The sequence below is a fragment of the Protomyctophum parallelum genome (genome assembly GCF_964188405.1).
Source record: "Protomyctophum parallelum genome assembly, chromosome: 17".
Lineage (NCBI taxonomy): Eukaryota > Metazoa > Chordata > Actinopteri > Myctophiformes > Myctophidae > Protomyctophum > Protomyctophum parallelum.
Genome location: NC_139719.1, coordinates 36722117 through 36749849, shown reverse-complemented (window position 1 = coordinate 36749849; position 27733 = coordinate 36722117). Strand labels below are relative to the sequence as shown.

General features: G+C 40.6%; 1 protein-coding gene across 6 annotated transcripts; it reads left to right on the top strand.

Annotated features, from left to right (window-relative positions):
- The first annotated feature begins 936 nt into the window (after nt 1-936).
- Nucleotides 937-20070, top strand: kctd17 (potassium channel tetramerization domain containing 17). 6 transcript variants are annotated; one of them, XM_083787294.1, is made up of 7 exons: nt 937-1350; nt 12900-13008; nt 13179-13270; nt 14806-14901; nt 17025-17150; nt 18225-18360; nt 19733-20070. In XM_083787294.1, exons 1-6 carry the CDS (start codon nt 991-993, stop codon nt 18315-18317), a joined length of 876 nt encoding a protein of 291 aa, XP_083643420.1. In that variant the 5' UTR covers nt 937-990; the 3' UTR covers nt 18318-18360; nt 19733-20070. The 6 variants fall into 6 exon arrangements, with proteins under 6 accessions (XP_083643420.1, XP_083643417.1, XP_083643419.1 ...); XM_083787291.1 differs by having other exon boundaries at nt 14806-14949; XM_083787293.1 differs by having other exon boundaries at nt 14803-14901.
- The last annotated feature ends 7663 nt before the right edge of the window (nt 20071-27733 follow it).

Genomic DNA, 27733 nt, shown 5'->3' with positions numbered 1-27733 from the left:
GACAAGGACAATGAACCATAATGACAAGTGACTTTCGAATTTTCATAGACTCCCAATCAGGGAATACATCCATACAGTACATTAATATACATATATTAAAAAGGCAGACAACAGTTATCATAGGCACCAAATCATTACAAGAGCAGACCCATGCATGCTCCACTCAAAGGCGGCAACCGCCACCCCTCCAGGCGGCAGGGCCACCGCCCCAAGAAGCGGCCCCGACGCAACGCATCGAGACCCCTGCCCGGGCGACCACCCCCCCATACCCAAAGGGCAGACAAGCCCCCGCCCCAAAGCAGAGCACCCACTAGGGAAGAATGCTGGTATATCTAAGGTTGGTACGGAAAACCTCCAAGTATCGTGGCAGACAGTGTGGTTCCAATATGATTCAAATAAGGGTCCCAAATTTTGTAGAAAGTGTCAAATTTAGAATGCAACATGCATGTAATGTATTCACAAGGAATACGACTCTCTATACATTTCTAATTGTATTTATTGATCTCTCAGGGACAATGGTACACAGCAGTAGGCCTACACACAGACAGAAATGTGTTCAATAAATGTATATAGAAATGAATATAGAAATGTTATGTATATAGAATGCATTACAATAAAAAAAATATTTTAATCATATTACACCGAGACAACAGTGTTCTTTCTCTTTGACCCCATCTGTGCTTGAGATATCAATACAAATGTATTTGTTTATAGATATGCTATTAAAACAATTTGTCTATTGTGGGTGACTTGGAAAAGTTTGAGAATCATTCATTGCTATGTATGACTATTATTCATACTATATGAAAACTACAAAACCCAGTTTTTCTTGTCGCATGTGTTGGGTGGGAGGGGGACTGATGAGGGATGAGGCGGAGCATCTTCCTCGGTCGTTGACCGGAGAGGAAGCACATCAACGGTAGGATACACACACTCTCTCTGCCTCACCGTCCCCAACTTGAGTGTCCACTGTCCACCGCTGTTCCCCCGATGGCAACAGAAGACAAACGGATACCGCCACAGGCGTTATCGGATGCAGACGCTGCTGTGTCGACTCACCACGCCGGTTGCCACAATAACAACAACAACAACAATAACAACAACAAAGACAGCGAGGGGGGCAGTGACAGCACGACGACGGCCGCCAGTAGTGCGACCCCCGCGGAGTCGAGCGGGACAGCGACGCAGTGCGTCGGCAACGGCATCCACCCCGCCGGGGCAAATAACGGCAAATGGGTCCGGTTGAATGTCGGCGGCACGGTGTTCCTCACGACGCGGCAAACCTTGCTCAAAGAACAAACTTCATTTCTTTACAGGCTTTGTCAGAAACAGGACTTGCATTCAGACACGGTAAGTCGTGGTCGCGATCGGATGTAACTTGAGCCAATTGGGTTTGATTCTCCGTCCCTAACTTGGAGCCACAATGAAATGTGTTTACAGTTTCTGAGATGTATTCTATAATCATCACTATAGTGATATGGTACGAATTAATTCAGTCAGTCACCTGTATGGGCACGTACGTGTTGCCTGTGTTAATGCAAGTTTATGGGAAGAGGGAGAGTTATTTTCACCACAGAGCCATATGCATGTGTAGCCTAGTACTACACATGCAAATATATCATTTTCTATTATGCGTCCTCTCATGATAATAAGTGTCCCGTGTCAGTGTTCGCAAGAAAGAGTTGTTAAACTGACATTCCTTTGGTGTACCTAGTTGAGCATGTTGAAAATAATATTCCCTGTGACCTTCAACAGCGAAAGCACAAATACTGCTTCGACTCTAGTCTGCATAGTCACACATAGCCGTCCTTTACACTATATACACTCAGGTGATCCATGTTTAAACAAAGGATCATGACAGTGACACTGACACACAGACATGAAGAAACATACTTGGCCCTGTCCGTCTTAATTCTCTATAACTCCATCCTCATTTATTTTACATGTTGTGCTCTCTCTTCACCTCACTCCCAGATAAGTCTACCCTATAGCTGGGCTGGGCAGTGCTGGGCAATAATAAAGGCCTATACTACAACTACAACATCACTACAGTATGTAGAAAAAAAGAGAAGTAGGAGCACATCTGTTTGGCCAGAGTAGAGATCTCCAGCAAGGTGCTGTTTGGTGCAACTGGGTGACAGTATAGATGCAACAAAAAGGAACTCTTGTAGAAAAAGTAAAACGCCTTTAATAAAGCTAATGCATACAATAAGCAAGCATACGGTACGGTACGGTACAGTACAGTACAGTACGCGTAGTGCAGTATGATACAGTACAAATAGTACAATACTGTACAGTACGAGTAGTATAGTACAGTACAGTACGAGTAGGTAGGCCTACAGTATGTACAGTTGTACCGCTCAGTTCATTCGTGTGATTTGTTTTTTTGCATCTATGTGACTATAATTTATTGTGGGGATGACTATTGGTGCTTTCACGAAATAGACACAATAAATGCGATTTGTGATCAAATCAGTAATATCTATGTAATTACTATTATGTGGATGAAGGGAAATACAATAATAGGACTGCAGCTAGAACATTCAGCCTTTAAAACCCATTCTGACCGGGCACCCATTTTGGTGTCAGCATCATGTTATGCTTTAGCTATTTAAAAATAGCAGATCTACAAGCTCATATCGCGCCACCGAGTGGCGCGATACGAGCTTGTAGGTCTGCTATTTTTGAGAAATCGAAGAACGACTGACATTTTTTAGAATCTGATCTCAGGTCAGAATGGGTTCATCAGACCAGTGTGTGTCCGGCGGAAACCTCGTATGAATCTGATCTCAGGTCAGAATGGGTTAAAACCCTTGCCATATCATAATATTACAATATCCCAAATCCCAGATGATGTTTTAGATATCATGATACTCATTTAATATTAATACAGTGTATTGCCCTGACCTTTAATTATGTGCCAGTGCCATCATTCTCTGTCCTTTTCTGCTCCACACCCCCCACTGTCAGCTACTGATTCTCACTCACACAGCCCATCTTGCATTTGTCGTTCTCACAAACACAAATAAACAGAGGTAGGATCAAGGGGGGATGTCCCTATAACTACTTTATTTTGCTATACTGCATTGTCCAGCTATCACTATTAATCCAGTGATCCTTTTCCTTAAAGGGGAATACCACTCGTTTTCAACTTTGAACTATGTCGTTAATATACTTTAGAGTTGTTGTGTGGAAATATATATTTTTTAAAGTCCCCCCCTTCTGTATAACTTAGAACTGGAGGTCTAGAACTTGGGGTCATGTGATCAGTGACATAACGAAGATGTATACTTTGCAGGCATTTTAGCTGTGATACTTTAGCTAGAGATACTCATAAATAACAATATTAAGTATTCACAGGGTGGCTATTTTGCTATTTTCCTACTCTGGGGTGGGTGACATGACACCAACATGTCTGTGTGACCCAAGTAAAGTGTGATGCAGGAGAAAAGTGGCTGACTGAATATGGTCAATGAGTGAACACAGGGTGGGTGATTTGTGTGTGTCTTGATGCCCATGGACCTTTTTGTATGGACATCTCAGCTGTTGTGGGGAATTGAACCCGTGACCCTTTCAGTCACATGGCTTTCATCAATTCCAGTTAACAAACAAAAATATCCTCATTATTTTAAGCGTTAATTTAAGTAAATAGTATTTACTAATACTATTACTGTACCTGAGATATATAGAGTCAATGTTGAAATATTTTGTCCTGCAAATACTGGTGTTTAAATCAACCAAACACAATTAAAAAGTAAAATTTTTTTTTTTACATAAATAATTGTCAACTTCAAACATGAAATTTAATAAATTATAACCTCTCATTATTCCATGACAACACAATGGAAGACAGTAGCAGATAAAGCTTGTTATGTGCTTTATTTGTAGGAGAATACTGGAGCCTTAAATGATTAGGGTTTTATCGATTCTGATTCGATTACCCGCAGTCCCCAGCAATTTGCAAGTTACTATTTGGTACCTAATTTCAATACCCAAGTATGGCCAACCCTCTACCGCGGGTTTGTGACAGAACAGGAGCAGAATTGGACATGGAGGGCCTGCATGGTCCTGTCCTCGATGGATCGTGACTGTGTTGATGTGATAGTTGATAAGATGAGCAAGGGAGTGGACATGCTATCCAACAGGCAACACTGAAGGGAGACAATGTGCTTAATGGACTGCTGATCCTGCAGCATGAGCTTCTTGTACAAGCACATATAGCGATAGAGTGCTGCAGATAGGATTAGGGTACTGTAAAGTACAGTATATTCAGAAATCATGCAGCAGATGAGTAAGACTTTGTAAGGCTTAATTGGCATCGTCTGAGATTTTGGTTGTCATAATGTGGTATGGCTTAAATTTGATATTTTCCTGTAATTAAACAGTATTTGTAAAAAATATAATAATAATAATTGTATCCCCAGCTCTAGTTGGATTCAGTATCCATAAAAGTATTTTTTTTATCTTCAATGTACTGTCTTTGTTGCTTGGGTGAAGACAGGCTTTGTTAGCTCCTGTGGATTTGTTTAGTACACACAGGACTTGTCGCTAAATTACCTAGAGAACAAGAAGTGTGTGACTGTGTGTGTGTGTGACGTGTGTTCTTACTCAAGAGACAGGACAATTTTTCTTTTATCACCACAGGAGTTATTTTGTTATCCACTGGCGTCAGCATGGCTCTGTCAAGGAGGATATTGGTGGTCTACTCTGTTTTGAACACACATGGTCTGGTCTGGCTGAGTACAACTGTTAATAGGATTACTACTTTATTTATGTCTGGTACCTCAGTCCCAGCCCACCCCCAAAAACCGTCACACACGCATGCACGCACGCACGACGCACGCACACGCACACAAGAGATGTATGCCTTATTCCCTCACAGGCTGTGACATCCCTTGCCTCCTTCAATATTGCTCCTGTTGCTAACGAATATACATTTTCTTTTCTATTGCCCGTTGTATCATGAGCTACGTCAAAAGTTATTTAACAGATATGGATCTGATGTGGTTAAGTGATGCAGAGAGACTGAGATGGATTTTCGAACAAAAGATATTTGCATTAGCAGAATATATAGAGAAAGATTGGGACATACGGACAAAGAAAACTTATATGTGATGTATTTTATTTTATGATAATGCTTATTTCTGTTTTTGTTTTGATCAAATACTTTGTGTAACTTCTGTGTGGGAAGTGAACGTGATATTGTTGTCTCCACCAGCCGAAGGCATGGGGGAGAGTATGTTTTGCACTCCGTCCGACCGTGTGTCCGTCCGTCCGTGTGTCCGTCCGTCCGTCCGTCCTTGAGCAGCTAATCTCGGCCACCGTTAACCTGGTCGATGCCAAATTTTGCACACACACTCCCTGGATGCCAACCATGAACCTCTGCCCCAAACTTTCCAGAACGGCCTGTTATAGCGCCACCAGGAGGCCGCTTTGTGCAAAACAAGTTTTTGCACAGTACACCTACAGATTGTGTCCAAACATCACGCAAATTGGTACACAGTCTCTCTAGAGCCATTCAACCAAACCGGTCTTTCAGATTTCTCAGACTCCATCCTGATTGGTTAAGATTGGCTTCCAAAATTCACAGGAGTGCTCAGTTTCAAACAAAATGCTGCAAATCATGAACACATCGCGTGATTTCCGTGAAATTGTGCACCCACATTCCCACTAGGCCGAGGACGAAATGCCACATGAACAATTTCAACTCAGCCTCAAGGTGGCGCTATAACTGGCCCAAAAGTGTTTTTACCTCTAACTGCACGGATCTGTGGATAACTTTGTATGCCAACTCCCTAGAGGCCAAGGAAAAACCTTTGCCTGGAATTTTTCACATCTGCTCTTTATAGCGCCACCAGGAGGCCGACATATGTAAAACACATTTTCTATTATTACTCCTTCACATTTTATCCAAATTCCATGCAAATCGGTACACATGATCTCCATAGTCATGTGATCAAGACAGGTTTGTTTGATTTCTCATATTCCATCCTGATTGGCCACGATTGGCTTCTACAGTTTTCAGGAGTAGCAAATGGCCACAACTCCTCAACGCAGCGTCCGATTGCGATGAAACTGTGCACGCATATTCCCACTAGGCTGAGGAAGAATCCTGGTGGAGACCTGTGCCGATTGGCACTTTATCTAGTTTATTTATGTTGTTGGTGTTTTATAATCCCGTAAGGGATGGGTCTTATTCTTAACGACAAGACACGAAAATAAAAATTCATTCATTCATTCATACAGTAGTAGTTAATGCACAGCAGTCCCTAACCAATTACAGTATGTAATTGTATGTAGAAATGAATCTAGAGATCTGGTATGTAGATGGTCTCAGCTGTGGAGAATGGAGACATGACAGCCAGGGCAGTGCAAGGCCTCTCTTTAGTATTATTGTATGTGTAGAGAGGTGACAGTGTTGTTAGTGTACAAGTATGGTAGGCTTGCATGATTTTTTTTTTTTTCACTTAATTTTTATTGAAGGAAAAAACATACACAACTGACAAGACAAAACGGAAAGAAAAAAGACAAAAAGTAAACGAAAAAAAAGGCTGCATTTCTCATATTACAAAAAACTTTCAATGAAATCCAATTGCAATATCGCTAGGCTGAGAGAAGAGATTCCACTTTTCCCACTTTTTATAGAATTTATCCTCTTGTAGTCTAAGTATGAATGTTAGTTTTTCCATAGAATACAGTTCCTCAATAATGTCCATCCATTGATCTTTCGTTGGTGGGTCCTGCTGGCACCAGCGTCGTGTGATAGGCTTGCATGATTTTAAACAAAGAAATGATCAAAACCTTTGTTTGTAGGCCTGAGTGAGACTGAGATGTGATTTAGTATGTCATTGATCTACATTGCAGAACCATTATTTTCATAATCAGTTGCACTGCCTTAATGCAGAGTGGTCCTCTGGACAATATGGACAATAGTCCATGACGCTCATTGACTATATTCACATAGAAGACATTTTGCTCTTATGTCATAATGTGGGGCAAACCAAACCACTATAGGCTTGTATGTATTTACATGAACCACTTGTCTTAACTACTTTGTTGACCGGTGCCCTTTACAGTCCACAGTACCAAATCGCAAATAGCAGATTCTTTCCACAGAATGTTCGCCTATTATCAATAGGATGAAATTATTCTTGTGGTTAACTGCTCGATACGTCACCATGACAAATACGGTGTTCATATTTACTCTTCTGGATGAATAAACGGATTCCTTTTGCAATACAAATTCCTTCTATCATCCAGATTCACGAAGGTTATCCCCCCTACCCCCCCTTCCATATGACGTTCCTCCTCTATCCCTGTTTCACAACTTTGCTGTAGATTCCACAACAGGCCCAAACTTGCTTTATCTCCCTATTGGAGCTATAGTTAAGTGTCTAATATTATGAACCAGTTACCGGAGGTGTAAGGATAACTGTTAGAACAAGATTCTGTTGGTTGTATAGAGCTGAACATTATTCTAACAAAAACTATATTGATCACAGATGGAATGCAAACCTTAAGCAAACTTTAACATGAATCATCAATTATATTAAAAGATGTCTTAAAATACAAGTGTTTCAATATTTAGTTTAATTCCCACCCACTTTATGAAATTCTGTGACAAGCAGCACATGTACAATACGAGTATCACCAGTTTTGCCTACTGCTAGTTACAGTTATTCGGAATATGGGATATGTCGTTTTACAATCTGTCTGACAGACAGACAGACAGGAGGCACAGAGAGGAGAGGAAGAAGGCGTGCAGCAAGCAGTGTTACCCAAACTTCAGCTCAAGACCCAAAACCAGGGGCCAAAACTTACAAAAATGTATTCTGAATTAACCACATAAGCCCTATGTAATAGTGAGAATAGATCTACATTCTACAAGATCAGCTTGTACATGTGCTATTTTCAATAATGATAAATAGATCCCGACCCATTGTTTGGGAACCACTGGTTCAGAATCAAGCGAAGCTGAGGGGACAGAGACGGATAATCAGAAAAGTGAGAGGAGGGTGAGGCAGAAGGAGGGTGAGGCAGAAGGATGCTTCAGTCTTGATTGATGGAAACCTTTATGCCAGCACAGTACACAGCAGGAAGCCTACACAGGGACGTCTCTCTCACACTCACTCTCTCTCTCTCTCTCTCTCTCTCTCTCTCTCTGTGTTGTCATGGTCCTCTGTGCCGTCAGTTTAGGCATTTAGCAGATGCTCTTATTCAGAGCGATTTTACAAAGTGCAAGACTAGAAGCCTAGTCAGAAAATGACAAGGGTAACTGTACATAAATTAGACGTACAGACAAAGTAACAAGGATACCAAATAAATAAGACGCACAGACAAGAAAGTAACAAGGATACCAAATAATCTGTCTAAACAACATCTATGCTATCTTAATACCACTTCTTGGCATTTGTCGGCAAGCAAACGGTATAACATCTGATAATAAGTAAAGTAAGTAAACCAACCTACATCTGCCTATATAGCTTGCATCTATCTCTATCACACCATCTTTCACACTGTCAGAGCCTTTTGTTACAGTCTCTCATTAGCAGAATTAAATTTAATCTAGCCCCCAACCCGCTCGCTCGCACGCTCGCACGCACGCACGCTCGCTCGCTCGCACGCTCGCTCGCACGCACGCACGCTCGCACGCACGCACGCACGCTCGCACACACACACACACACACACACACACACACACACACACACACACACACACACACACACACACACACACACACACACACACACACACACACACACACACACACACACACACACACACACACACACACACACACACACACACACACACACACACACACACACACACACACACACACACACACACACACACACACTGAGCTGCAGCAGAAGACACCTCAACGTGATCAGACGACACGTCGGCATGACAACACCTAGAAAGTGGAAACAGCTTTCCGCATCTCCCAGAGGCCTTTAGTCAATGTCAGAAATTACACACATGCGAGCAGAACACGGAACGCAGAACAAGTAGAGAAACTATCTTTGTTTCTATACTTGCATAATGGGATATTTGATCATAATTTGTTACTTTTGTTCCTCCTTGGTGAATCACACCCGTGTGAAGTGAGTGGTGTGTGTGTGTGTGTGTGTGTGTGTATAGATCACATGACTGTAGAGATAGTGTGTAGCGATTTGCGTGATGTATGGATCAAATCTATAGGAGTAATATAAATAAATGTGTTTTGCTAAAATCGGCCCCATGGTGGCGCTATAACAGGCCATTGTGGAAAGTTTGGGGCAGTGGTTCGTCGTTGGCATCCAGGGTGTGTGTGTGCACAGTTTGGCATCGACTGGGCCAACGGTGCCGGAGATTAGCTGTGCACAGACGGACGGATGCACGCACACACACACACGGACGGAGTGCAAAACATACTCTCTCCCCATGCCTTCGGCCTGGTGGAGACAATAACGTTCAAATGGGACTAGGCCAGTTGCAGTTGTGCAAGCACTTTCAAACATGTCTCTTTTATAAATATAAAATGTTAGACTTTACTAAATACATTTTGTATTTAGATTGCCTAGTAAGCATTACATTTATGAATTGTTAGGTGTACACATTAAAACAACAGCTGGTCATTGGAGTGGCTGCACCCTATGGTTGCACTTGCACCACTCAAAAAGTCTGAGGTGGCAATGGCACATAATAATCAATCAGACATACGTGAAGGGGAGAAGAACCCTGCAGTCATAAAAATGACTGTACAATTGTGTACACACAAGAAATATGCAGATGCATACTTTTTGTCTGATTTATAAAGCAGCACGTTCATCTGATTCTGGTTCACAATCATTGTGGCACTGGCAACAGAATGCACAGTTTGCTATCAGTGGACTGCAAAAATGTGTTTGTAAATCAAGCACTAAGACTTGTGCCTGCCTATGTTTTTGTTCCTGTCCGATTGTCTGTCCAGCATCCATCTGTGAACAGCTATTCTCCAGCACCATTGGACAATTGGTGTGAAACATTGCACGAATGCACGCACACTCCCAGTAGGCCAAGGAGGGATTGTTTTCAAATTGGTACACATTATGTCTGTAGTTATGCGATGAAGTTGTATCCTGTAGATTTTCCATATTACATTCCAATTGGCTATGACTGATTTCCAAAGTTTGCAGGCCCTGGGTAGAGACCTGTGCAGTGTGCTCAAAGGAGAGCACCTTTCTCGTTAGACCTAGCATCAGCAGAGCTGTCCTACAACACGAGAACATCTGTCAATACAAGTCATGTGACCATTATGCACAGCTATAATTTATTGCGACGTACCGTTAATTTGTCTACTTGGAAATTATTCTATGTGATATTTGGTCATTGTACCTGTCATGATGTAATGAGCGACATACACAAACTGCAAAGAGGGGAAATCATGTGCTGGGTTACTTGGAACATGCCTGTTGAAAGGCATGCATTTTGTTGTAGTATTCTGCATGCCGCTTTTCATAATAACATTATTATCAAGCACCTGTGTCAAGTCAAGGACCAGTACTGAATGGGTCGCAGACCGCTAAAGGTCTGTGGCCTGGAGGTTGGGGACCCCTGCTCTAAATGGACCGTCATACCATGTATGTTAATAGTTTAGATAGCACAGGGAAAATGGGGAGTATCTGGAGTGTAACGTTCACAATGCCTGCTTACAGCTCAGCACACAAACACACGTATGCAAGGATGCGCGCACACAGAGCAGTTCATGAATGCACCAGCCACACACATGGAGACTTGCTGATTGGCTAATCTAAGCATCCAGAGAAAAGAAAGTTCTGCTCTATAGGAGAGGCTGCTGGAGGCCAGTGTCAGACTGCAGCCAATACAAGACCCAGCCATGTGACCAGAACATTCTACCATTCTATTCTATTCTAGAGACCTAGCTTAAAACCAATATAAGTTAATATTAAGTGCATAATATTAGGTGCAGTAAGTTATTTTCTTTTCTTAAGTAATTGTTAAATAGCTCTATATTCTGATAACCATTTCTATAAAGTGCCTGTACAGTATGGGTAACAGGCGTATCAGTTGTTTTATGGTTGTCTGAGTCATAAAGACATGCCTATATAAGTATATATGCGCCAAACTAATAGATTCATGTACTTTCACTCAAAGTGTAGATATCAACTCAAACTAATTAGGTTGGCTATGTGGTTGGATTACTTTCTTTATTCCATTCCACTATTTTAACAGCACTTTAAAATTCCACTGTAAATATGTATGTTTTTGTCTTTGGTCTCTGTATATTTAACCTGAACAATTTAGTGTGTTTGTCACAAGACAAAGATAAATATACAGTAGCACAGTAAGCCTACTACCAGTTATGCTTGGATAATGAAAAAGAGGCTGGTTAATTTTGTCCACCAGCCGCAGTGTTTTCTGGATTGAAATGTAATTTTCCTGCCCTGAAGCACAAATTCATTTCTTTCTTGGCTACAATCTAATATTTATTACCCACATCCCCTGCACTTAATCCACTGAACCACTGTCACCAGATGTGACCAATGTTCTTTGAACATACACTCATCATCATATCATCCATGTATTTACTATTTAGGCATTTTAGGCACAATTATATAGTCGCAATTATTTGAGATGATCACAATAATTTTGCATAATTGGAATCATTTGTGCAGGAGGGGATTTCAGTGGGCTATACTTGTGAACGGTGCATCCGATCATTAAAAGCACCTGGTTCGATTAAAGTAGGCATCTAAAACTATCGATGTATTAAATGTGATAGAATTTGAAATGAGTAAAATCAAACAAATTCTGAGACGCTACTTAGGCGGTATCACAAAACGCTGGCACATGCGCATCCTGCGATATGAGTATTAACATACTCTACCACGTTAAAAAGTATAAAAGTATAAAGTTATTAAATATAGCCTATTTTGGCCATTCTACATTATTTATTTTGATTAATATTGGTTTTGGTCTCAGTCATTTCTTTGTATATTGAAGTTATTATTATGTGCATTTTTCACAATTTGTATTCATATGCTCCAATGTTCAATGCCAAAAACACTATTAACTCTTTGATCGCAGTTATTTGTATGACAATTAATCATTAAGTAAAATCCTATGATCGTGACAGCCCTATGTATATTCCCTCTCTTTCTACTCCACACTATCACAATAGTAAGCAGAAGGAGAGAGAATTCCTTTATGTAATTACATAGCAGCAAAACAGAAACGGCACTGAGCCACATCTACAGTGTAGAATGATATTAACTGCAAAGAAGAGCTACATACATGAAATAATAGTTAGATAAAGTGACAAATGACAATGTATTGATTGTTGCAATTATCAAGAGGCTTGCATATCTTCATCAGACAGCTTCATACACGCTTTCTGGTGCCATTTATAGGAAACCCAGGTGCACATCAGAATTGCCCACACATTACCAGTTCATGTTTTGACATGTTTTGAGTATAGTGGTAAAAGTGTATCCTTCTAATAAGAAGAAGCTGTGATGAACCATATTGGAATTTGGAATTCATAATAAAAAAATGCGTACAGAGTACAGAGCACAACATTGTCAATGGACAATACAGCGTTACTTAAGAAAACAATGAATGTACTGGTCCCCTCATCAAATCCCTAGTCAAATCTGCTTTATTTTGTTTACAAGACAATATAATATATAAGGGTTTTCTTGATTGAAAGTTTATATTTTATTTTACTGTATGTGATTTTGTAAATAGTATTTTTCATCACTAACCCTTTCATCAAAAATGTCATCATTTCACTTTTTGCCTAAACAAAATAAAACAAGACTAGATAACGCAGCGCAGCATGTAACTTTATGGTATTATGTACCATTTTGTTTTGATAAACGATTAATTCGATCTTTCCTTCCTTCCTCAACAGGATGAGACAGGTGCCTATGTGATTGACAGAGACCCCACATACTTTGGTCCCATTCTCAACTACCTACGGCATGGAAAACTGGTCTTCAACAAGGAGTTGGCAGAGGAAGGTTTGTCTTCTTTGTCTGTGGGATGATAGATACTAGAGGGAGTTTGCTTTGTAATCCTATAAAGTATAGAGCCTGGGTGGGGGGTGTTTCAGGTCAGTTATAGTAAAATATAGTTGTGCAAATGAAAATTGAAATAAACCTAATAACCTTGGTATCGTACGGTCTTCCAGGAGTGTTGGAGGAAGCAGAGTTCTACAACATCACTCCGCTGATTAAACTCATCAAGGATAGGATTATGGAGAGAGACTGTAAGGCCACACAGGTAAGACGAGACGACAATCGAACCGACACACCGTCTAAAACAATACAAAGTCTAACCCTAACTGCAATATGATCAATATGAAAGTTCCAAATCCAACACCCAAAACCAAGTTATTCAGTTGTAGCAACTACTGGTTAACTGCTAAAATGTGGAGTTATGTTCATCTCTGTCATGTGTGGTCATTTGGTCCTTGGTTTGTCACAGCCTGGACTCAAAACGCAAACATCCCACTGCCCAGTGACATGTGAGAGCAAAAGTTGAATATGTGCATGGCTGCATGCCCTATCTAGGCCTCTATCCAAAAAAGTGCGATGTTAAATGGCAAAGTGGAGGCCGCATTCATTTAGGAGTCAACACCACCAACGTTATACAGTTCTATACACACAATCACATGATTTTACTATTTGTTTCCCCTTTCTCCCTTTTACAATGTATGCGCAAAACCTTCAGATATTTTTTCTGTTATGAAATGATTCCACCCTTCTTCGCCTTCCTAAAGATGGCTGTGCTGCACATCATGTTTCTCTTGTTTTCTATCTGCATGTTTGCTCCCCGGTTTATATAATCCTTCTGCCCTTTCACACCATACACCCACTTCACTTGCATTATACTGTACTGTACAGTACTGTATTTGCCGTTACTACCAGTGGCTTGAGGCTACACTCAAAAATAAAGAACATGCACTGAAGTGTTTTCTTCACATGTGCTGCAGATAGCTGTTGCTGTACATTTTTTACTCTCTGTTGGTTTGTTACAGTAGCATCTTATTCCTTTTCAAATGAAGGCATACATTCTCTGTTTTCATCATTCTTATAAGTCCTATACTGATACGTGCATGCACGCACGCACGCACACACACTGCTAATGCCACCCTCACACTAGTATGACTCTTTTTCACATACTGTATATATCCAAGCCCTCTGCAGGCAGACCTTTATGCCAAGTTACCAGCCCCATCCTACGCCAGCTGATTAGTTCAGTGATTCAGTGAACGAAAGGCCACTCATTAGTTCATGGTCCGTTCCCACGAAGTTTGGTCCCATCGGGACAGGCTTCAAGCACACTCTAGAGCAAGGATACATTTTCTATTCCACGTAACTAACCTGCTAATAAACATGATTTCAACGTAAACGTAACGTAACTAACCTGCCAATAAACATGATTTCAACGTAAACGTAAAACATATTTTTGCCAAAATGATCATTTTAGGCATGAGAGATGTGGGGGGATGTCGCTCCCCTCCATCCCCCCCACTACACACCTGTCGACGGCACTCCTCTCGTTCTCAGGATGTTTATATGTTTATTCTTCTTTTCTAGCGCGTGTGCTAGAAAAGAAGTACACAGTACACAGACCGTGTACTTGTCGCGCATAAAGTACACGCAGTCACAAAATCTGGGATGTACATGGCCCTATGTCCCTATGGAAATGAGATGGTGACAAAATGACATGACACTGCCAAGTACAATTTGGCCTCAAGTCCTCTCATTGACTCACTCTGCCTGCCTCTCTCGTTCTCTCTCATTCTCCAGCAGGTACCGCCCAAGCATGTGTACCGGGTGCTGCAGTGCCAGGAGGAGGAGTTAACCCAGATGGTGTCCACCATGTCGGACGGCTGGAAGTTTGAGCAGGTCAGCGTGCGTACCTGCAGAAAGCCCCGCACCGGACTGCTCTGGACTGTGGGTTGGACTCGCTGCTGCTGCTCTGCCCCCAACCCCACCCCCCACCTTCAACCTTTGACCCCCCTGATCTGACTCTATCCCCCAACTCACCGCCCACTGTCTACAGTCCAAAAAAACCCTTGGGACTGACCGCCACCAATATCCCCCCCCCCCACCAAGGAGCCTAGAGGTCCTTTATGGCAGTAGTTCTCAAACCTGGTCCTCTGGGACGCCCGGTGCTGCTGGTTCTCAACCTAACCAGGTAGCTAAAGGTGTCAAAGATCGGACTAGTCCCTATTTAGCCAGCTTGTATACAAGGACACAAGGTGAATGTCCTGTTAGGACAGAAAACCAGCAGTATGTATACGGTTTGCAAATTAATTTAACACATTTATGGCGCACTTAATTAGATTCATGGATGAAACCCAGAATATTTCCTGTTGTTGTTAATATAATATGCTTTGCTTTTCCCCCTTAAAACTCACAGATATTTCAGAGGTCCTTAAAGTATCAAACCGTCCCGACCTCTAGCCTTTTATCTTGTTGACAGTTTCAGTGTCACGCATGCCAACAATGGACCCCCAATGCTTCCAACCCAGATTCCCCAGGACTCACAGCCCAACATCCCGGGCCTTTCCTGCACATTGAGACCCTCCCAGCGATGTCCCACTGCTTTTGCATTTCAGCTCGATTGCATGAATGCTGTGCATGTATGATTTCCTTAAATTCCTCCAAAAAGCTGTTTATATGACCGTTGTGCTCCTTGAGTCCAGTGTTGTAATGACAGCATATCCTTCCTGCATGAGCAAAGGTATCCATCAGTTCTCTCTTTATGGCCTTTGTGTCTATTTTCTCATGTCTGTCATTGTCTGTCCTCATCTCGTTCTCTCTCACACATTCAATTAGTCTCTTTTAAGGCTGTACCCTAGCCCTGTTTTTAGGACTCGAACATTTGCAGGAATTTCCGAGCGAACATCCGAACCATTTGGTTAATTGGTTCAAATGTATTTATTTCTCAGAGTGCTTTTAACCAGGCTGCAATTCATAAATAGATCCTCCGGGGCGACGTTGCATAGACTATCAGTGAAATAATGGTTAAGTTCATCAGGGGTTGGTGAGGGTTGCTACCGGGTTGGCCGACCGGGAAGGTGTGCATTTTGTGTGGATACAACCGTCTTTACTTTTAATACACTATAATGACAACACGAGATATCCGTCTTGAACATGATCAGAGCGCAGCGCGTCTCCCCCTCTCTCTCTCCCAACACACACGCGTGTGCGCGGGCACACACACACACACACAAAGCGTCTAGTGGCGACATGTGCTCCGCTGCTGCGAGCGGCCGTGTGTGCGTCCTCGCAAACAGCGAAAATAGCCGATCTGCATGAGGAATAGGCTAGCAGCACTCTCGTCGGGAGGGGGGCAGCACAAATATCCTACGAGTAGGGCAACCAAATGGTCAGCATACGTCCCTGATGCGAGCTCATCATTCCATAAAAATGAGCCATAGTTGAATGAGTTGCTGGCAGGCAGCTAAAACGAGAGTGTAAGCTTGCCTTGCTCGTTAGCTGTCTCTCTTTCATTAATTTGTTCCACCTGTGACGGCTACTCTCAGAAGCGCATTGAGTGTGTGTGTGTGTGTGTGTGTGTGTGTGTGTGTGTGTGTGTGTGTGTGTCACTGTGTTTGTCTCTTCTGCCGTCTGCAGGACTTTCAAATTATTGTAAACACAACATGAACATATGCATATCGCATATGCATATCGCATTCTCTCGGAGTAAAAAATAATAATATATATATAATAATAAATAAATATAATAATAATAAATAAAAACGAATGGTTCAAGGCCATAAATTAAGATTCGAGTGCCAACCTTAACGAGCGAACATTCGAACCCTGAATGTTCGGGGACAGCCTTAGTCTCTTTACCTGTCTCTTGTGTTTTCTGGTATCTCTAGCTTTATTTCTCCACCCATCTTTCTTCCTTTCTCCTCTTTTTTGTCAATCTTATTACATTTACTATCATTCTGTCTCTCTCTCTCTTCCGTCCGTACCTTTATCTGTCTCTCACTTTCCCATTCGATCTCCTCCAGATGGTGAACATTGGGTCTTCATACAGCTACGGGACCGAGGACCAGGCTGAGTTCCTGTGCGTTGTGTCCAAGGAGCTACACACATCTGGTTCTGGACTGGGGACTGAGCAGAGCCACAAGACCAAGGTGAGACCCTACACACGCATTCACACACACGCACGCACGCGATTCATGTGAGTGTGCTTTGATCCCACCCTCTCCACTATAACACACCTCTCAATTCACCAAGCATATTCACTTCCATCATTTCACACCTCAATCAATGACTGTGCTGTCGACATCTTGTAATGTCTACAATCATCTCCATCTGTATATTTATCAATGCATATCTCTTTTTCACTGACTATACAGTATCTGTTATCTCATTTAGCCCCATTAACAATACCTTATCTGCTCTGCTCTCCAGTCCCATGTGACCATGTCATTGATTTCTTTGTGAGAATAAAAAAAACATACCAAAAACAGTACAGATAATCTGAAAACTTTGAAAAGACAAGTGCATTTTTGTTGTTTGTGGTTCTGTAAGTACCTTTTGACATTTGTATTATACATCTATAAAGACCACCGTGTAGCGCAGAGACGATATGGACGTTCTCAAGTACTGCTACTGTCACGATGTGGTTCTGGAGGTGTAGGACTCAGGTGCAGAACGAACCAGGCACAGGCAGAGGAGTGAATTCAAGTGGTTTTAATTCTCAAAAACACACACTTGGAACAACTAGCACATAACTAGGACTTGGAATAACTAACTAGGGAAACACAAGGAACTGACCACATCATTCACAACGACGAACTGCCAAGGAGCTGAAAACACTAGACTATAGACAAGACTAACTACACACAGGTGAACTGAAACACACAATCAACACTGGGATAGGCTAACAGGCAACAGAACACAGGTGGCTAGGGTTACACTAATACAGGGAGGTGAGACAAGGCAGGAGACAGCAAACATGGCAGACAGGAAACACTAGGAACAAAACTACAAAATAAGGTACAGAACACAAATACAAGTAATAAGTCCCAAAACATAGTCAAAGTCCAAGGGCAGAGGTGCGTACCGCCGTGACAGGGCTGCAGCTGTCCTGCACACAATCATCAAAATACATTATGTTCATTTTTTTGTCACTGTCTTTGTGTTTGTTTGTTTTTTCCTTTGTTATTTATATTTTTTCTTTCCTCATAATACAAAAACGGAAGGCGTTGGCGACGCCAGAGGAGGAATCGGCGAAGGAGGAACAGGAGGAGGTGGCAGGGAGCGATGCGACACCGAATGAGTGGCTGAGAGAATGAGAGAGCCGTGTGTCATTGTTCCCAAACAGAGAGGCATGCGTGGGTGAGGCAAACCACACTAGACTAACCCTAGTTGCTAGTGGGTAGACCCAGTGGGATGTAGTGTGTGAGTCTGAGTGATGTCATGAAGTTTTCCATGGCATAGCATTGAAACAATAATCGTTTTAGAACAAAATTCATGTATTAATCATGACTAAGTTTGAAATGTGAAAGTTCTCTATTGTTTTTGCCAGCTCCTAACCTTAAAATACTTTTGATTATTCATTAAATAAATTCTCAGGCCCGCATAGGCTTAACTGCAACCGAATGAAGGTCATTTAATTTAGCTGCAGCTGTCATTGTGCTTGGGTTGCAGAGCACACAGCTGCGTGATTGTTAGCACAAGCATTAGCAGGAGTGGGAATTACCACCAGCTAAATGCTGTTAAATTCTGGCCATGGCTGCTCGTAGGATGGTCTGTTCTTACCAGTCAATTAGGCAACAATCATTGCGGTTATTTTTCTCAAACTCTCTTCTTAGTTAAATAGGGAATATGTCTTCTTGTGTACCAGGGAATCTAACAACCACTGTGGCTGGTGGTTGAAAATGTCATGTCCCTGATCATTTGCATGACCTATACCAGCCTGTCTGTTTCTGTTTATGTGTGTGCGTGTGCGTGTGCGTGCGTGCGTGCGTGCGCGCGCGTGTGTGTGCACGTGCGCACGTGTCTGTTTGTGTGTGTGTGTGTGTGTGTGTGTGTGTGTGTGTCTGTGTGTGTCTGTGTGAGTGTGTGCTCCCTGGCTGGTCCAGCAGTGAGTTGACACAGCCTGGCTCTATGATATTGATCCAAGCCTGGCTCCCTGAGGGGATCTCATTACAAATGCTCTGACATGGAATAACCCTGACCAAACTAATCCTTATGTGATACTTTGGCTGTTTGAAAATATTTACATTATACTTTGGCTTTTGGAAAATAGCTGATCTACAGTACAAGCTCTTAACACATCACATGGTGATATGTTATGAACTTGTAGATCTGCTATTTTCTAAAGCTGTAATGGTTAGTATCAAAATGGCGCGCGTGTACACACACACACACACACACACACACACACACACACACACGAAAATCAGCTTGACAGAAAATACACAAAATAATATAGAAAGGCTTGTGTTTCATAGCAAAATCTTTTTTTCCCCATAATTCTCACTCTGTCATCAAGCACAGCATGTGACAGCACATTATCTTTTTCATATCAACCTGTTCCCATTCTCTCCATCATCAACAACATCAGAGCCCAGACATGTAATGTAAAAGAAATAAAGACTAAATTGACTAGACAGCTGTATAGTGCTGCCATTTAGTATTTGAACTGCTCTTACATGCATATGCATTTATAACATAATTAATGTTTTATTTTCTCTTGTTTTCACAGCTTTTCCAGATCCATGGGTCCCGCATGTAGAAAATGGAAGAATTTGAGGGGGGGATGGACAAGTATTTTTTCCCCCCCGAGCTTGTCATTATGATTATGACATAATGATGTACATGTTATGATTTTGTTTGTGTCATCAAGTCAACAGATCACCATTCGACTGGATTTGTGTATAGTGCTAGAAGTAATAAATAAGATTATGTCCTTTGGTGAAACATTTTATTTTATCACTAAGGACCCTTTTCCACTGTTTGGGAACCGGTTCAGTTCTTTTTGGTTCTTAGTCCATGAGCCAGAGCTCCAAAATTGGAACGTTAATTATGATTTGAGTGTGCAAAACCATAAAAATGTTATAGGGTCAATATAAGTAAATGAATATATGATAACCCTTCCACAGTAGTAGCCGTGGGGGGTACTGCGCCCGGTGCGTTTTTAATTCACTAATAAATTCATTAATAATCATTAATGTGTCAAATCAAAAAAAGGGAGCGATTGGTGCAGGCAACGAGGAGCTACGGTGGTGTTTCTGACACATATTTCTGATGATGATGATGATGATGATGATGATTATAGTATGATGATAGTATGATGATATATATTATATATATGTTCTGAAATTGTACATTTAAATATGCAAATTATGCATTATATAGGAAAATATGCAAATAAAATGAAAATATGAAATATTTATATGAGCTACTAATGTGGAATTAGTTAGGTTATATTAATTTACTTATATTGACCCTATAAACAAATGTATATAGGTATGGTTTTGCACACTCAATTCATAATTAACATTACAATTTTGGAGCTCTGGCTCATGGACTAAGAACCAAAAACTGAACTGAAGAATGAACCGGTTCCCAACCAGTGGAAACGGGGCCTAAGAAATATCTGCTTAATACTGAGTTTAGTATTAAATGTATACTGCTGTATTTTGCGTGTCTTAAGTATCAGGTCTTATTACTTAACTTAAGACCTGGAGGCATGGTCAATGCTCTTTGGCCACTCAGAATAGCCAAATGGCATTGATCACGCCTCCAGGTCTTAAGTTAAGTAATAAGACCTGGTACTTAAGACACGCAAAATACAGCCCATAGTGTTTAAATCTTTTTCTGCCAAGGGTGGTAATGAAGCTTAGTAACTCATGACCATAGATCATGACCAAAGTGCTAAAAAACAAAGAGGTACAGAGCCAAAATATGAAGAATAATCACAAAAATAAATAATCTATATTGGCCTCTAATATTGGACAAGCTTGCCGTGTAGAATGTTAAGACATTAAAGGGACACAATCACGCTAATGAGGTGCATTCCAGTTTGTTGATGGATATCATATTCTGTAGAAACAATATTTATTATACAATCCGTACTGACATACATTTCCCCCTTTCTGTCTGTTTTTCAGCCTTTGTCTGTGTTTTCTGAAGTCAGGATCATTATTTTGTCTTAAACACAGTGAACAAGGATGATGTCACAGCCACCGAGAGTAGCGGCTAAAACAGGTAGTAAGAGTTGTAGTTTTCAAAGTCCGATTTTACACCAGTGACAACACTAGGATCAATGACCTGCTGTATGACACATGATGGATTTTCAAAAGGACTAATAAACTATATCTATCTATCTAAGTATCCATCCATCCATATATTTATTCAGCACGGCTTTGGTGGCATTTCAGAGACATGTATGCTAATGGCCGACACTAATAGTTGAATATAGGAGGGGCTAGCTGCCCTCAAAAATGACAAAAGTGTACACATCTAGAATTCCTCAACATAGCATAATTACACAATACAATTCTCATAGTGGAAGAGCTTAGGGAGAGATAAGGGTGATTTCGCACTAATTTGCGCCAAATTTTGCACAGATGTAGCCCAGGGCGTGCTCTAATGATTTAGCTAGGGCGCCCGAGCCGGCAACCTTCAGGGTCGCCACAGCAGCCAAATCCATTTGGCCACCATTAACATCCTATATAAGGCAAAATAAATCAAAATTTCATTATGCTTTAACACGCGCATGACTCCGAGGTCATTTTGACCTATTTCTTTTAGATTTCGAAGTTGATTATCTTTGCCCATGAAAGCTTTCAGAAGGTTCCCCTTCCATGACCAACATCATCCATCATCATTCCATCATCTCAGAATGTTTGAAACATTTTGTAAATATGAATTCAAGCACATGCTACTTCTGTCACATTTTACTTCAGTCATGTCACCCCTCCAGGCTTAGTGTTGAAGTGTCCTTGAGATTGTTCCCAAACACCCCCTGGGTGCTGGATTAATAATGCCCACTATACTCCTAATAGTTAGGAGTATAATGCATAGATAATAATCTACATATGTGCAAATGTACTTGGCAATTGCTGATTACCTCAAGAACTACTAAAGGAGACACAATTATCTCTGTCACACAAACAGCCAGGCTCACATATACGGTACACACATTGTATTCCGAAAGACACTTAACAGCGTCTTCATTCTCATTGCACAAATGACCAGTCTCACACAAATGCACTCACGTTGTTTCATGCTGGAACATGCATGCTCCCGGAGGCATGGGCAAATTGCGCATGCTCAGCAGCAGTGTTCTCTTTATCTCTCAGGCGTGCATACTCTCTCACACCCTGGCGAGACTCCAGAGTCAGCCTTAGCCCCCCGGCTGACAGATAGTGTATGTGACAAAGTGAGAGAGAGGTTGGTGAGAGAGGAAAGGCTTGGATAGAAAGAGAGAGATAGATAATCCAGAAATGGATTTAGGTTGTGAGTTAGGAGGGACTGTAAAAGAGTGAGGCGCATCTGCTTTCGTTATTGTAAATTCTGTTTTGCCTTACCCTTTAGGAAGACTGAAGATGTCTCCGATAATGTATAGTCTCTCCCCCACAGCGACGGCAGGTGACAGGTCTGCTTCAGTCAGTGTTTTTCTAATCATTGGAATCAGCCAGTGTAAAATATAAGGCAAACTAGCATACACTGACAGGGTCTTCCATTGTACATAATCAAACACCACTGGATTATGCTGCTATAGGGGAGTTCTTTAGGCCTCAGACTGCTGCTGGGTTTAGTTCATTGCCTTCACCTGGTGTCCCAGGTCCCAGGCCCTGATTAGATGGTTATAAAGCCAGCAGTACTTTCTTTTGCCAAGTTGAGAAAAATAAAATAAAAATAAGAAAAATAACTGTCAGCACCTCCTGTGTGCCCTCTGCTGTTTGGGAGTGTAACTGCCTGAAGAACATCCCAATCAGAGCACAATATTATAGGCAGGCAAGCATATATTCTGTTTAATTTAGGCAATAGGCAATCAATAATGGGATGGGAGACAGACAATCTAGGATTAATTGAGTTCTTTCCTAATCTTACGAGAAAATTGTATGTATTTGGTGTAAAGAGTATGAGAAATTAAGATTGGAGTTAAGAGGATTGTGTTTATACTATTCAGTAGTGTCAACATTTTCCAGCTTCACATAGGGATCATTGGGTGCCTTGATTTCATGCGGTTTAAAAGAAAAACCCATTAGTGTAAATGTCATAGAGCGCTGACGTCACTCGCTCATCCCCTGGTTTCCCCTGGTTCACGGACGTAATTTCTCTATGGAGAATAACATGGGGTCATCTTAAAATGGTTTCATATAAACATTGTGGTCCAAAAATAAACAAGCTCTCTCTGCGTTATTGTCAGGGAGGTGTCTCTGTATCGTTTGCGACATATATGATACAGTCTGTTTCCAGCGAAAATGTAACAAATTCAGTAGCAGTAACAATAGCGTTTTCTCTCAGTCAGTTGATTCTTCATATCCATATGAGTGAAACAGCCGGGATGACATGTTTATTTTTCAAACACAGTTCTTATATAAAGCAATCTAAAATCCCCCTATGGGGATTACAATGCAAATAAAAAAGTACATGAACTCGTGGATTTGCGCCCTCTACCGATATTGACGTCAGACTTCGGTGCTCTATTACACAGATTTTGTCCGTAAATGTGCAGTTTATTCTCATTCTCATATTCTTATAGGCTGGGAATGTGAGTTAGCATTAATGCAAACTCAAGCTGTCGTTTGTGTGTGTGTGTGTGTGTGTTTGCTGTCACAGAGTGGTATTTCTGTGTACATACTGCAAACCAAACCAGGCTTAGTAAATCATCAATAGAATTGGTTACTTTGTATAGTTTTGTGTTATTTCGAAATGGGGATGTGAGAAAGAAAGATAAGGACACTACAAGGACAAAACACAGGGGCCGTTCGGTGTGCAGACTACAGAGTAGCCATGGCTTATATACAGTATATGTAGTGTCTAGGCTGTTCCCCTGAGTTTGATGCACAAAGGTTTTAACTGTAGGTACTCGGTTGCTTATTTTCATGAGGATTTGAATTCAGTTGATTTTTAAATGTCACTGTAAAATAATTTGTGTCCTGTTTATCTGGCCGTGGCTTTTTTCTTTTCTTTTTATATTTTTTATACTTGAATAGCTATTATTATTATTTGTAGCCACTACTAGAAATACAAGCCATGTGTTCCCCATGATCACAGAGGGAATTATTTGTCCCAAAGGGTTTTTAATGTGTGATTATTGATTCAGTTTGGTAATGTTCCATATGCATGAGATGAGTCCCATTTTTGTCTATATTCAACAATAACTGATATCCTCTCCTAAACTAAGTGTTTATGTACAAAACAAATGGGTTGCTGGATCCTAACTGAATTGTCCCATTTGTATATAATGTGTAGATTTATCACTGCTGTACAGTAAGATGTCTGTTTTCATATTCCGTGTTTAAGGAATAAATAGCAGTGTTTACTTTTTCTTCCAGAAATCTGTCATATGAATTTCTTTTATGGTACGTAAGATCGAGTCCTATGTGTTTCAACAACAATATGACAGGGACAATATTTATGATGGAATAGAGGGTATGCATATGACATCAAAGTACCTGGAAGTTATGCGGGAACGCCCACTGAGTGGCAAAAAACTACTTTCTGGCCTTGACAGCCCATTCATCCAAACAGAAAAGTCCTGTCTGATTGCATTAAATAATGTTAAACTCACCAACATTGCAGCTGTACGAAAAGCTTGAATTATACCTCTTTCTATCTGCAAATTGTTGTTTCATAAACATCCACCATAGAAACCTTATGAGCTACTTTCTGTCAAGAAATGCCCTGCATTGTCAGAGTTTGGAAGTGCTTGTTTTCAATAACACATAACACATTTTGCTGCCTCCTGCATTATGTGACATTTAGAAACAGGTGGTAAGTAAGACGGTTGAGTGATTTCCAACGAGCACTTCCAAACTCCAACAACTGCTCAATGTTTTGCCACTACCATCTAGATGAGGGGGGGCGTGTCCTGATGGGAAAATCATGCATGTGCATACTCTCTATAACAGCCTGCCACTAACTCCATGGAGTCAAGAGGAACATAGCCTACTCCCATTTTGGAAAAGTGACACCAAAACTAAAGACTAATATTATGCTCCTTGGTGAAAACACAGACATTCGTACTTTTTTTTCTCATTGGTTAAGTTGTTCCAAATGGGGAGAGGTGATAATTTAGCAAACTGCAGACCACCACTAAACAAAACTTTTGTTTTCTTTGTTTTGTGAGGCAGAGATGTGACAAAGTGGCAATAACGTTATAGTCAGTCTGCCTTTTAACACCTCAAATAACCATTATGCTCAGTGACATTTGTTTCAGTATGTCAACAAGTCATTTCATAAATCCTGCAGTGTGATGGGCCGAGCAGCCAAAGCATAAGGCAACACAGGTTTTCAAACTCAAAGTTTGTTTAATTAAAAAAAAAGTAACAAATGATTAACAAAATATTTCAACAAAACAAGTAGGGCCCTTAAGAGGTCAACATAACTCAAATGAAAATAACGTGGAACCAAACAGGAAATTAACTCAATTAACAGACACATGAGGGAGGCTTATATAGTGGTAGACCCAACCAACAAATACACACAGCTAGGACGAACAGCAATTAGAGCCAACTGGAATCACTAAGCAATTCCCAATCACCCCCTCTCAATCAAGTCTTTTTTTTAGTTTAGTTTATTTCACACAATAAAATAAAGTACAAAAAGGTAACATCAATAAAAGAGAAGTGTGTGTGCAGGTGAGAAAAGAAACCCAGGGAGGGCTTATATGTGGTTCTCACCAAAGTTAATATACAATTTAACAAATAGTAATATACAAATAATAAGACAAAGTAATCAAACATAGGTATGGAAAATAACAAAAACAAAAAAAACAAGAAACACATTATTTACACTTGTGAAGTGTGTGCGTGTGTGTGTGTGTGTGTGTGTGTGTGTGTGTGTGTGTGTGTGTGTGTGTGTGTGTGTGTGTGTGTGTGTGCGTGTGTATGTGCTACATTACGTTAGAATAAATTGGAGAGGGTAACTTCAAGAGGCTGGCCCTCAATCTATGTTTAAAGTTACAGAGTGAAGATGCGGAGTTGGCAATAAGTATGTGTGAATTCCAGAGTAAAGAACCTCTGACTTTTATGGAAAACTGGCTAAGAGTGGTACGGCTGAAGGGAGGATGAATATTGTCTGATTGTCTAGTATTATAATCATGAACTTGAGAGTTGGTCTTAAAATATTCTTTGAAAGTTGTAGGAAGCATATTTGGAAGGTAAGTGGATTTATATATGAAAGAACAGGATTGTACTATGTTAATGTCATAGATAGACAGTACATTTAGATTTTTAAACAAAGGAGCAGATGGAGCCAAATAGTGAGAAGAGGTAGCTATTCTTACAAATTTCTTTTGAATAATTAATAATTTGTGTAAATTGGATGGATAAGTACTTGCCCAAACAGTATTGCAATAAATGAGATATGGATAAATCAAACTGTAATAGAGGGTTAAAAGGCAAGCCTGATGAACCAGGCCCCTAATTCTTCTGATGATACCAAATGATCTTGAAACTTTGTTTGTTACTGTATGTATGTGTTCTTTCCAAGACAATTTTTCATCCACCAGGATTCCTAGGAACTTGGTGGATGAAACTTGACTCATTTCAATCCCACCAATAGAGATCTTAGCTCTATGATGACAGTATTTTTTGTTTTTGCTCATAAAAACTATAAAATTAGATTTATTTACATTTAGTGATAACTTATTTGCAAGAAACCATTCAGATAGCATATAGCTATGCCAGAATTGGCCTCCTTTATGAGAGATTCAAAAATTTTGTGAGTTAAAATCAAATTAGTATCATCAGCAAACAGAATTGGGGTAAAAGATGAGGATACAGCAGCCAGGTCATTTATGTAAACAATAAATAATAAAGGTCCAAGAATAGACCCCTGAGGGACCCCACAAGACAACTTGACTTTGGATGAAGAACAACCATTGGCATACATATTGTTCACGGTTGGAAACATAACTATTCAGCCATTGTAGTGTCTAGTATCAGTATCATGAAATCCATATTTATGTAGTTTATCAAGTAATATAGTATAATCAACATAATCTAGGAATATGCCGAGAGCAAATTCATTGTTATTAATGAGTAGATTTTGTCAACCAGCTGTAAAAGGGCCATATCGGTGGAATGACGTTTCCTAAAACCATACTGATGCTCATATAAGATAGTGTGTTCATTTAAATGGTTAAACATTCTATTGTAGACGAGTTTCTCCAAAATTTTTGTAAAACATGGTAACACTGATATTGGTCGATAATTATTAAAAAGTCTTGGGTCTCCAGATTTATGTAAAGGAATAACTTTGGCTATTTTTAAATCATTTGGAACCTCCCCCGATTGCAGTGATAGGTGAGAATGTGGGTAATTGGTTTACAAATAAAAGAAGATACTGGTTTAATCAATGATGCGCTTATATCATCATGACCAGCTGCTGATATCTTCAAGTTGGCAAATTAATTCCAAAACTTCTGTTTCGTTCGTGTCTTCAAATTTCAAGAGAGTAGGGAAGTTACCCTTAATGTAGTCTAAATGATTACTATTTGGTTTTCCCATATCCTTGGACAGAGAAG

Bases quoted from the DNA above. Each gene is read 5' to 3' on its own strand.
- kctd17 (XM_083787290.1), top strand. From the start codon at position 991: ATGGCAACAGAAGACAAACGGATACCGCCACAGGCGTTATCGGATGCA. The intron at 13,009-13,178 runs GTTTGTCTTCTT...ACGGTCTTCCAG, and splicing joins CAAGGAGTTGGCAGAGGAAG to GAGTGTTGGAGGAAGCAGAG. The intron at 17,151-18,224 runs GTGAGACCCTAC...CAAAAACGGAAG, and splicing joins AGCAGAGCCACAAGACCAAG to GCGTTGGCGACGCCAGAGGA.